General features: G+C 34.7%; 1 protein-coding gene across 2 annotated transcripts in view; it reads left to right on the top strand.

Moving 5' to 3' along the window:
* The window catches only part of VPS50 (VPS50 subunit of EARP/GARPII complex), a 128136-nt gene that overhangs the window by 93066 nt on the left and 21916 nt on the right, over positions 1–13154 (top strand). For both annotated transcript variants that reach the window (XM_054495329.2, XM_054495331.2), the window contains exon 21: positions 7090–7211. In XM_054495329.2, the coding sequence (XP_054351304.1) occupies positions 7090–7211 (122 nt within the window). The remainder of the gene's footprint in view (positions 1–7089; positions 7212–13154) is intronic.

Below are 13154 nucleotides of genomic sequence, written 5' to 3'. Positions count from 1 at the left end.
CACACTTTGAGAACCATTGGTTCCTTTCTGTTATTTTCCTAATTGAAATGTAAAACAATGTGTATTTAACAGGAAAATTCTTGATTACATAACAGATCATTAAAATGGTAGCTTCTTTTGTTTTTTTGAATAAGTTGTTTTTAAAGTATCCTTGTTTCAGATATTTGGATAAAGTTATAGAGTTCATTGAAGTCATAAGTGCAGTCTTACAGAAGTATCACAATACTTTTTTATGTGTTTTAAAATTTTAAAACCATGTTTTATGATTAAGTTATCGTTTAAGAAAACAATATTTTCATATGTAATGTTTAAGGAAAGAAAATTTGTCATTCACTTTAATTTAAACTACATTCTAGTATTTCTGTTTGTAATCATATAATAATGATATAATTATTATATAATACATTCTATATGTTATCTATATACTAGTAGGATAAGATAATACTATAACATATATTTAGATATTATTTACATGAATTTACATTTTTAACATTTAAAAATATTTTCTGAGTTGCTAGCTTTATGTACAGCCTGATCTTTTGAGAGGATAATCCTAAAAGCACCATCCCTCAGTACATGTCACAAGAAAACAACATTGGAGATTTGGGGGGCTGAGATATAATATTTAAAAAATAAACCTGGTAGCCAGGCACTTAGGTAATGGACTTGTTAATTTTTTACTGTGGTCTTCACTTCATTATTCGGTACCTTTTTCTGAATTGCCCAAGCTGAACCAACTTTCCTTTCCTTTATGCCTCTTTTATAGCTTTTCCAGTTTGTCTTATGTGCTATTATGGCTTTATATGCCATTTATATTCATTGATGGTTTCTCAAATTAGTGTACTGAAATAAGAATAATGAATATTCTTCCAACTCAGAATCTATTCCTGCTTGTGTCCTATCAGATTATAAACCCCTATAGAAGAGAGCCTTAAATCATTTTTGTAGCATCTATATGTGGCACCTGGCCAAGTGCTTTTTACTTTTGTAGGAACCCAATAGATGTTGGACTGACAAACCTTAATTTTTAAAATCTTCAATATAGGAGAAACCCATTTTCTCTCTTGTCATATCCACAATGGGAAAAATTTCTCCCCCATGTTTCCAGCAGTTTTATGGAACTCCTACACTCTTTTACAAATGACGCTGTACAAACAAATGAACATCGGTTCTCTTTTCTAGGAGTTTCCATTTAAAATAATTTCTTTGAAAATGTGTAAGTTTAATAGAGTAAAATACAATATATTTAAGAAAATATTTATTTTTATAAGCTTATACATATATAGCAAAAGTAGAAAAGCAAGAGGAAAAATGATACACACAAGGTACTGCCCATTCCCCTGAATCCTAGCCCTGTGAAATCTTGGGTCAGAGGCCAAGAACATTTCTTTATCACTATATCATTCAAGAGCTCAATATCCACAAGGTGCAAAGAACGTATCTTTCTCATTCCTTTTTTTGGAAGATGCCAATATCCTATTCCTTTTCCTCTGAATATACAATCAGATATAGTCACAGAAAAAAAACCACAATAAATTAAACTTCTGCATTTACAAACTTGCTAATGTATTTGAAGTGTTCAAGTGTGGTAACCACACTTCTCTCTGTGTCTCCCACTGATGAGTTGGCTAAGGCAGGCCCACTGTTCATTCCCTTGTTTCTAGTTCTTGTCCATGCTGCTACTTGGTTTCTTTGCCAGTCCCTCTGTGTATCTCTTCCCTATGGTCTAGTGATTCCCCAGAAAAGGCTGATGAGAAGTAAATGTTTGAATTCGTGTCAGTCTGAAAATGTCTTTTTTTTTTTTCCTCTTTCACTTGAATGACAATTTAGCTATGAATAGACTTGTAGATTAAAAATTGTTTTCTTCAGAACTGGAACTTCTAGCATTCTATTCTGTTGCAGATGAATTTCTCTCTCTCTCTTTGAAAGCTTTTAATATTTTTTTCCTTGATCCAGAATTTTATGTTGATGTGTCTAGGTATGATTTCTTTTTCAGTGTGTTTGTTAGTATGTGGACTCTTTTGATCTGAAGGCTCCTGTGTTCCTCAGCTATTACTGACACTAGTATTTCTTTGATAATTTCCACCTCTGTATTTTCTCTGTTCTCTCTTTTTAAAACAATTTCCTCCCTTACTCAAATTGGTCCTTTATATCTATTTTCTCAAATATTTCCCACAGTATTGTCTTTTGCTGTACCTTTTAGGAGACTTAATTTAACTTTTTATTTTAAATATTATATTTTTACCTTTAAGAAGTCTTTTATATTCTCTTTTTTGGATAATCTTTTATTATTGAGTTCCACATAATTATTATATTTCTCTTTTTAGCTTGAATTATCTGTTTCCTTTGGGATCAACTTTTCATTTTCACACTCCGAGTTTTCTTTGTGTGCCTGGTGATTTTTGATTATCTATTTAGATTTAAAATAGAAGGCTTACAAGCCATTGTGGGTTTCTTTTTTTTTTTTCTTTTATTATTATTATTATTATTATACTTTAGGCTCTATGGTACATGTGCGCAACGTGCAGGTAAGTTACATATGTATACATGTGCCATGCTGGTGTGCTGCACCCACCAACTCGTCATCTAGCATTAGGTATATCTCCCAATGCTATCCCTCCCCCCTCCCCCCACCCCACAACAGTCCCCGAAGTGTGATGTTCCCCTTCCTGTGTCCTTGTGTTCTCATTGTTCAATTCCCACCTATGAGTGAGAATATGCGGTGTTTGGTTTTTTGTTCTTGCGATAGTTTACTGAGAATGATGATTTCCAATTTCATCCATGTCCCTACAAAGGACATGAACTCATTTTTTATGGCTGCATAGTATTCCATGGTGTATATGTGCCACATTTTGTTAATCCAGTCTATCATTGTTGGACATTTGGGTTGGTTCCAAGTCTTTGCTATTGTGAATAATGCTGCAATAAACATACGTGTGCATGTGTCTTTATAGCAGCATGATTTATAGTCCTTTGGGTATATACCCAGTAATGGGATGGCTGGGTCGAATGAAATTTCTAGTTCTAGATCCCTGAGGAATCGCCACACTGACTTCCACAAGGGTTGAACTAGTTTACAGTCCCACCAACAGTGTAAAAGTGTTCCTATTTCTCCACATCCTCTCCAGCACCTGTTGTTTCCTGACTTTTTAATGATTGCCATTCTAACTGGTGTGAGATGGTATCTCATTGTGGTTTTGATTTGCATTTCTCTGATGGCCAGTGATGGTGAGCATTTTTTCATGTGTTTTTTGGCTGCATAAATGTCTTCTTTTGAGAAGTGTCTGTTCATGTCCTTTGCCCACTTTTTGATGGGGTTGTTTGTTTTTTTCTTGTAAATTTGTTGGAGTTCATTGTAGATTCTGGATATTAGCCCTTTGTCAGATGAGTAGGTTGCAAAAATTTTCTCCCATTTTGTAGGTTGCCTGTTCACTCTGATGGTAGTTTCCTTTGCTGTGCAGAAGCTCTTTAGTTTAATTAGATCCCATTTGTCAATTTTGGCTTTTGTTGCCATTGCTTTTGGTGTTTTAGACATGAAGTCCTTGCCCATGCCTATGTCCTGAATGGTAATGCCTAGGTTTTCTTCTAGGGTTTTTATGGTTTTAGGTCTAAAATTTAAGTCTTTAATCCATCTTGAATTGATTTTTGTGTAAGGTGTAAGGAAGGGATCCAGTTTCAGCTTTCTGCATATGGCTAGCCAGTTTTCCCAGCACCACTTATTAAATAGGGAATCCTTTCCCCATTTCTTGTTTTTGTCAGGTTTGTCAAAGATCAGATAGTTGTAGATATGTGGCATTATTTCTGACGGCTCTGTTCTGTTCCATTGATCTATATCTCTGTTTTGGTACCAGTACCATGCTGTTTTGGTTACTGTAGCCTTGTAGTATAGTTTGAAGTCAGGTAGTGTGATGCCTCCAGCTTTGTTCTTTGTGGGTTTCTTGTGAGTAATTAGAACTATGTTCGAGCTGGCTCTTTCTCTTCCGTAGAAATTCGGACTCGGAACTTTGTGTGAAATAGGAAAGGGCTTGGGTAGATTTACTGGCAGTCTTTATGGGGACAGATCCTCTAAATCCCAGAATAAGGTAGAAGCCTTAGTTTTTCAATTTTTTTTTTTTTTAAGTTCATTTGCCTCCCCGTCTTTTTTTTTCAGTTTATCATTTCTTTTCTTTTTTTTTTTAGACGGAGTCTCGCTCTGTCGCCTAGGCTGGAGTACAGTGGCACATCTCCGCTCACTGCAAGCTTCGCCTCCCGGGTTCACACCATTCTCCTGCCTCAGCCTCCCACATAGCTGGGACTACAGGCGCCCGCCACCACGCCCGGCTAATTTTTTGTATTTATTTTTAGTAGAGACGGGGTTTCACCGTGTTAGCGAGGATGGTCTCTATCTCCTGACCTCATGATCCGCCCGCCTCGGCCTCCCAAAGTGCTGGGATTACAGGCATGAACCACCACTCCCAGCTTATCATTTCTTTTAGAGAGGAACCCTAAGGGTTTCTATTTTGTTTTATGGGTAAATTCTAGCAGCCTACACCTCTAACTGCTGGAGAGGAGAGGGGAATAGTGGTGGTGGTGGGGAATGCAGACTGATACAGTTTGTCCCATATGTGAACCTGTAGCTTGATCCTTTTTCAGCCCCGTTTCTCACTCCTGCTGCTCCAGCTTGATTCTAAGTAGTTACTGTCCAAGTGAATAGCTTCCACCTCGTTTTTGGCCCTCTTATGGTTTTATTGGCTTCTTTATGTTTTTCCATCAACCTGTTCCCATCTACTGTCAGTCATCTAGAACAGACGTTTTGAGATGTCAAATGTTTTGAGCTGCTGGCTGCTTGTTTTTTGTAAGTAAAGTTTTATTGGCACACTCATGCTCATTTGTTTACATATTGTCTGTCTGTAGCTGCTTTTGTGCTACAGTGGCATAGTTGAGCAGTTGAAACAAAAGACAGCAGAGCCGAATAGTTGCCACAGAGACTGTGCGGTATGCAAAGCCTAAACTATCTACTCTTGGGTCCTTTACAGGAAAAGTTTGCCAACCTGTGGTCTGGAAATGTTTTGACATTTTTCATTTTCTTGTGCTCAAACCTACCAGCCTCGCCTTCTCACCCTCTTCTCTTCATAGATAAGGAATTAATTCATCGTAATGTTCTCTTTTAATTCAGTAAGATCTGAGGAGGCATATAAGCCTCCTCAAGCCTCCAAATGTCTGCTGACTGCCTGTTCTGTCCTCTTGAAATGGAAAGACAGAGTCCTCATTCTTATACTCTGTAATATACTGATGATCTGATTATTGATTATTGTCTTCCATGTATGACTTTTAAGGTCCAACAGCCGGAATGCTGTGTAAGTCCTTGTTCCTTAATACAAGGCCAAGTATACAGTAAGCCTTCAAAACGTGTTTGTTGAATGAATAAATTAATATCCTTATGTTTGAATTTTCTTTTCATGGTGGTGAGGAACAGCTATTTTTTTCTTCTGAATACACATTTAAAATCGCCTTTACCTATTAATAATTCATTTTTATATCCTTTTTCAAGATTAGGTATATAAACAATGGTTAATCTTATCGGGAATGGAGAGGACCTCGTGTTCTAGATGCATGCCAGCTTACTTATTTGCATTCTACCTCATTCTACTTATTCATCTTTGTTTTTTTTTAACTGAGTAATGTATTATTTTTTCTTCACAGTGTTGCATTATTTTATATGTTAACAATTTGTCGCTTAAGTAACTGTGTGTTTTGTAGCTGAGGAAATACCTGCATAATGATCCAGAGTGTTTTAGGAGCAGTATACTTAAAATATTTTTCAAATGTGATTTTTCAAAAAAAGTCCGGAAATAATTGCAAAGGATGATTGTGAAACAGAAGAATTTTAAAATAGGAATAAGAATAAAGTCTGAGTTGAGTAGTTTTTACTGTGTTTTGATGTATATTTGTATTTGTGTTTCTCTTCTTGACCGTCTATTATTTAAAATCATTCTCACGTAAATTAAGAAAGACGTACTGAGTTCTTAAAGAAATGGTTTTGATAGTAGACATTTCCATTGGAGTACATTTGTCATTTCTTGTACTGCAGTAAATGTGTTTTCTCTTGATCATGATGTCTTTAATAGTACCAATTTAAAATTATAGCAGTTAACGTGAAATAGAGCCAGCACCTGAATTATTGGCTTATTTGGAAATTAAGCAAATGGCCTGTTTTAAGATCTTCTGCAGAAGAAAGTATAGAGCATTTTTAATAGATATGCTTCTTTTCCTATTATTTCCCATAAAAGAGAAACGGAACTGGGAACTTGTAGTTATTTGTTATTTGATTCTTCCCATCTCTCTTGAACCCTTCCAATACATTAGGAAGTTTGTAAATGCGGAAGTTTAATTCATTGTGGTTTTTTTTTTTTTTCTGTGAGTATATCTGATTATATATTTAGAGGAAAAGGAATGGGATTTTGGCATCTTCCAAAAGAAAGAATGAGAAAGATATGTTCTTTTCACCCTGTGGATATTGAGCTCTTGAATGATACAGTGATAAAGAAATGTTCTTGGCCTCTGACCCAAGATTTCACAGGGCTAGGATTCAGGGGAATGGGCAGTATCTTGCATGTATCATTTTTCCTCTTGCTTTTCTACTTTTGCTATATATGTATAAGCTTATGAAAAATAAATATTTTCTTAAATATGTTGTATTTTACTCTATTAAACTTACACATTTTCAAAGAAATTATTTTAAATGGAGACTCCTAGAAAAGAGAACCGATGTTGTTTGTTTGTACAGTGTCAGTTGTAGAAGAGTGTAAGAGTTCCATAAAAATTTGGGAAACAGTAAAATGTAGTAAGAGGAAAATATCATTGTATTATTTATATTAGTACTCTCCAGTATAACTTTCCAATATGATAGAACTGTTCATAATCTGTGCTGTCCCATACAATAGCCATTAGCCACATGAAACTAATGAGTACTTGAGACATGGCTACTGTGAAGGAGTGCAATATTTCATTATATTTAAATATTTTAGTAATTTTATTGTCTTTTTTTAATTATAGACTAACAGATGTTAATTTTGTTTTACTTAATTTTTGATTCTTTTTTCTTTTCAGGAAAATATATGCAGATGATGAACATTCTTAAGCCAATTGCCTTTGATGTTATTCATTTCATGTCTCAACTATTTGATTATTACTTGTATGCAATATATACCTTTTTTGGTCGGAATGATTCAGTAAGTCCACCTTTAGAGGGGAAAAAAATCTTTCTTTTAAAATTTATTTTATAAATGTTTTTCATTCTCTCTGTAGAAGATACACAAATAACATTATTTTGGGGATTATGCATCAAAAACAAAATTATTGATATCAGCCTTCTGTCTGCCTTATTGCCTTACTTTTATATTAATTTTAAGCTTTGGTATGATAAACACATTCAAATTTTTGGCAGAAAAAGTGCAACATCTGTTTCTAACCTTGACATATTTTGGCAATGAAAAATGTACAGGTTGCTTTATTTAAATCTGGCTCCATGTAAAATACAAAACAGTAAATGAGACATTTTAAATGTTGGCTAACAACCTTAGCAGTCACTAGTACATTTAAAAGATATAGAAAAATATTAAAATAATTGAAAATCTGAACTGAGCCATCTACCTGCCATAGAATTAATGTTTTTCTGCACCTCCTTTTTGTGTTTCCAAAGCTCTTATTGAGTATATTTTTTTCTGCTGCTCACAGAAAATAACACAATATTAGGCAGGTAACTAATTTGATACTTTAAAATTAGTTATGTGGTTTGCATAGACATTTGACAGTTTTCTGTGTAAAAACATTCCATTGAGTCCTATGAATATATTATAATACTACTTATGTTTCATATCTTTTTAAAAATGTAAATTTCAATGTATAACTACATTCATTATATAAATATTTACATCCTTGCTGTGATCACAAGTATGTCAAAGGACATAATCATTTTATATAGGACCTGAATTTCCTGGGTTCTTAATTCTGAAAAATATTTCTTAGAAAGAATGCTAATATGACCAGTGACAAAATGTTGCTGCAGAATTTATATACTATAAAGTATGTATTAATTCATCACCCTGAATTTGGAAACTCACTAAATAAATATTAATTGAGGAAGACATTGTAGAGTTTTAGCTAATTGTCAGAATGTTTTAGTCTTGTAGGTGAACCTTACTTTGTCTTTTGGGCCATGACTCTAGACCAATCCTGTCTAAGAAATTTCACAATAGTGGAAACGTTCTGTATTAGTAACGTCTGGTATGGTAACCACTAGCCACACATGGCTGTTGAGCGCTTGGAATATATATGTATGACTAATGACTTAGGAACTGTATTCTTAATTGTATCCAATTTTAGTTAATTTATCTTTAAATATAAATAGCCACATGTGACTACTATCATATGGGACAGAACAGTTCCAGACCACATTATTGATAAGATATGTTAAAATAAGATCTTTCTGAAACTTTAGGGAACCAAATGGTTTTGGGCATGATTTCCCAGCTGATTATATACTGACACAGAATTTTTTCAGAATGGCATTTACTAGTACCCCAGAAATTTAGCAAAGTATAGTTAGGTACCTATTGTAAAATATATTGCATATATGATTTAAGGTTTGTTATGAACATACTAATCTGATATTTTATATTTAAACCATTTTCAATTCTGTAAGACTCAGTAAGAGCTATTTAATTATACTGAAACAAAGGAAATCTATAAATAAATAGCACAAATAAGCACATGCATGTGTATAATATTGAAGTGGTAGTTTTTAATTTCCGAAGAGACTAAGCTTTTCAGGCCCATTAGAAATCATAGATCTTTTCATACTCATAAAAATAAATAAATACTCCAAATTTACCCCATTAGCTGTTGAATGTTAGTGGTACCGGGGAGGGGGAATCAGGTAATGTGTAGAATGGGAAGAACAGGTTATGTGGTGGTATCTGCTTCTCTGTCAGAAGAAAGGGACTTGTGTGAGAGAATTTAGATGGATGCTTCTTGTGGAAAAATAAGCATCTTTTTCTCAGGGGTTCTGGCTTCTAGAAATCATTGGTTGGGGACACAGCATATACATTAGTTCAAAGGATTCCTCCTATGAATACTATTTCCTCCATAAACTCCTGCTATTTACTGAACTGGTTATAACCTACTACCTCATGCTCTATTTTATATCTGATCCATTGGATTCTATTATAATAATGTTACTCATAGTATTGCTTTATCTTGCCTTGTCCCCAGCTTTCCATTGTTCACCTCTTAAATTATGTTTTCTTTGGTCTTTCTGGTTCACATTTTTTTGTGAAGACCATTCTGTAACTTACTTAAAACAGTAGTAAACACATAGCAGACACTCATGGCGTATGGATTGATCTAATTATTTGCCATCCCAGTAAATCTTATGAAGGTTCTTACTTGACAACAGTTTGTCATTTAAGCCTCATTTAAGGTTACCTTTCATTAGTAAAACGGTTTCTTTGTAGAGAGCCTATAAATAGGTATCTATATATTTAAAAAATGAATTAACTTCCAATTCCAGGTATGACAGACTAAAACCTTTCTAGATAAGATTTCCTGCAGAAAACAACTATAAAATCTGAATACTATAGAAAAGGCAACTATTTGAAGACACTGGAGAGTAAACAGAAGCAGCAAATAGACTCTGGTGGGGGGTCCATGCTAGTCTGCAGATGGGAGAAAGGGGAGCTATGAAAATAAACTTTATCCCTGTGGCTTTTAGTTTAGTTCTAAGTGCAGTCCATGCGGCCCACGGCGGGGGACAAGCACAGGAAAATGTGAAGTTTTTATGGACTGGAGAATCAGAAAAGTGGAGCTAGAAAACTGGAAACACTGAAAATAGTGGAGGAAGCTCAGAAGAAAAAAAATCCAGAGAGGGGATTTCCAAATTCAGTCCACCTATATCTCGGAGTGTGAGATATGTGATTCCATGATCCATGATTATATGGAACAAACTGACTGCAGCCCAGTGAAAGAAAAAAAATATAAATGGAGACCAAAGCTGCTGCACAAGAGACAGTTTATAGTTAAAGCCCAGCCAAGAAACTTATGTACTGAAAACAAAGGAAATGGTATTTATGGGAGAAAAATGACTAGTATCCAGAATCTCCAGAATGAAATCGGTGATGTAATCCAACTTTACCTAACAGACACAGCACCAAATCAATCTAGTTTAACTCTAAGATATTGGAACCAAGGGATAAGGATTTTAAATGGGCTTTTATCCCTGTCTTCAATGAATTAAAACAAAATATATTTTAAATGCATGAACATCTCAGCAGAGAAATAGTAAATTCTGGTAGTGACAGTAATAAAAAACCAAAGGGAAATCCTAGAAATGAAAAATACAATTTCAAAAAAACAACGAAAAATTTACTCAATATACTTAATAGCCAAACGGACATGACAGAAGAAAGAATATGTGAACTTAAAGATAAATCAAAATTATACAAAGTGAAGAGCGTAAAAAAGGATTAAAAGGAAAAAAGTCTCACAAACATGTTCGATTATATCACATGGTAAAACATACATGTAATTGGAATACTAGATGGAGAAGAAGAGAGAGAGAATGGGTCAGAAAAAATATTTGAAAAAACATTGGCCAAAATTTTGCAGACACAAGATGCTAGATGAACAGCAAGAAGAGGAAGCATAAAGAAATGTACAGCAGAGTACCTATGATGAAACTTTTTCTTGAAAACCATAGTAGATGTATTATATAAAAGGGACCAATAATCTGATTAACAGCTGACTTCCCATTAAAGAGCTGTGGGGGCGAGAAGAGAGTTAACACCTTGAAGGTACAAAGGAAAAATAAATAATGTCTAATCAGAATTTTATATCCAGTAAAAACGTCATTCGAGAATGAAAGTGAAATTAAGATACTTTTAGGTAAAAAGAACAAAAATACTAAGAGAATTTGTCACAAGGGACATACAAGAATTCCTAAAGGAAGTTATTCAAACTGAAGGGGAATGATAACACATGAAAACCTAGATCCTCAGAAAAGAGTAAACAGTGTTGGTAATGGAATCTACCTGTGGAAATTCAAAAGATAATTTTTTTCTTTTTCCACTTTCTTTATAAACCATAGAGCTGTTTAACACTGAAATCATAGCATAGCCTTCCTGGAGTTCATAATATATGTAGATGTATTACATAATAAAACTGTAACAAAGTATGTGGGGGGTTATGGATGTATAAGATTGCAAGATTTCTGTATATTAGTAAAGCAGTGATGAGTATTGTAATCCATAGGACAACCATGAAACATAATACAAATAACTTTAACTTTTAGCCAACAGGAATATTAAAGTAGAAATCTAAAAATATATAATTACAAAAGGCAGGAAAGGAAGAACCAAGGAGGGAAAACAGAGATAAAATATAACAGTAGGTGCAAACTCAACTAATCATTACATTAGATGAGAATGGACTAAACTCTCAAATGGCAGATATTGTCAGAATGGATTAAAAACAAAGTCCACACTAAAAAACAAAAAGACATACTTTAAATCCAAAAAATAGCCTGGGCATGATGGTTCAGACTTGTAATCCCAGCACTTTGGGAGGCTGAGGTGGAAGGGTCGCTTGAGCCCAGAAGTTTGAGACCAGACTGGAAAATATGGTGAAACCCAGTCTCTACTAAAAATACAAAAATTAGCCAAGTATGGTGGCTTGCTCCTGTAGTCCCAGTTACTCGGGATTCTGAGGCAGGAGGGTCGCTTGAGCCCTGGAGGTCGAGGCTGCAGTGAGCTGTGATTGCGCCACTGCACTCCAGCCTGGGCAGCTGGGCAACTGGGCAACAGAGCGAGACCCTGTCTCAAAAAAAAAACAAAAAAAACAAAAAAAAACCCAAACAATTGTGCTGGAGATCCTAGCCTTTGTCATAAGAAATATAAGGCATACATCAGAGAAATGCAAATCAAAACCACAATGAGATACCATCTCACACCAGTTAGAATGGCAGTCATTAAAAAGTCAGGAAACAACAGGTGCTGGAGAGGATGTGGAGAAATAGGAACACTTTTACACTGTTGGTGGGACTGTAAACTAGTTCAACCCTTGTGGAAGTCAGTGTGGCGATTCCTCAGGGATCCAGAACTAGAAATTCCATTCGACCCAGCCATCCCATTACTGGGTATATACCCAAAGGACTATAAATCATGCTGCTATAAAGACATATGCACACGTATGTTTATTGCCGCATTATTCACAATAGCAAAGACTTGGAACCAACCCAAATGTCCAACAATGATAGACTGGATTAAGAAAATGTGGCACATATACACCATGGAATACTATGCAGCCATAAAAAATGATGAGTTCATGTCCTTTGTAGGGACATGGATGAAATTGGAAATCATCATTCTCAGTAAACTATCGCAAGAACAAAAAACCAAACACCGCATATTCTCACTCATAGGTGGGAATTGAACAATGAGAACACATGGACACAGGAAGGGGAACATCACACTTCGGGGACTGTTGTGGGGTGGGGGGAGGGGGGAGGGATAGCATTGGGAGATATACCTAATGCTAGATGACGAGTTGGTGGGTGCAGCGCACCAGCATGGCACATGTATACATATGTAACTTACCTGCACATTGCGCACATGTACCATAAAACCTAAAGTATAATAATAAATAATAAAAGAAAAGAAAAAAAAAAATATAAGGCATATGGATTGGAAAAGAAGTTAGGTTGTCCTTAATTGCAGATGACATGGCAAACCCTAAGGAATCCACAAATAAGCTTCTAGAACTAACAAGTACGTTTAGCAAACTCCTAGAATATAAAGTCAGTATACAGTTTGAAAATAAATATTTTTAAAAGCTTTACTTACAATAACATCAAAATTTTTTAGAAATGTAACAGATAACTTGATAGGCTTGTACACTGAAAATATTAAAGCATTAGAAATGGAATTAAAGACCATGTAAATAAATAATGAGATACACCATGTGCATATATTAGAAAACTCAATATTGTAAAGGTGGCAGTCTTCCCCAAATCTATAGGTTCAGTACAATCCCAATCAAAACTGTAACAACGTTTTTTTTTTTTTGAAGAAATTTAGAAGTTTATTTTAAAATTGATACAAAAAGCAAAAGATTCATAATGG

The sequence above is a fragment of the Pongo pygmaeus genome, chromosome 6, assembly GCF_028885625.2.
Source record: "Pongo pygmaeus isolate AG05252 chromosome 6, NHGRI_mPonPyg2-v2.0_pri, whole genome shotgun sequence".
Taxonomy (NCBI): domain Eukaryota; kingdom Metazoa; phylum Chordata; class Mammalia; order Primates; family Hominidae; genus Pongo; species Pongo pygmaeus.
This window is presented reverse-complemented; position numbering and strand designations above follow the sequence as displayed.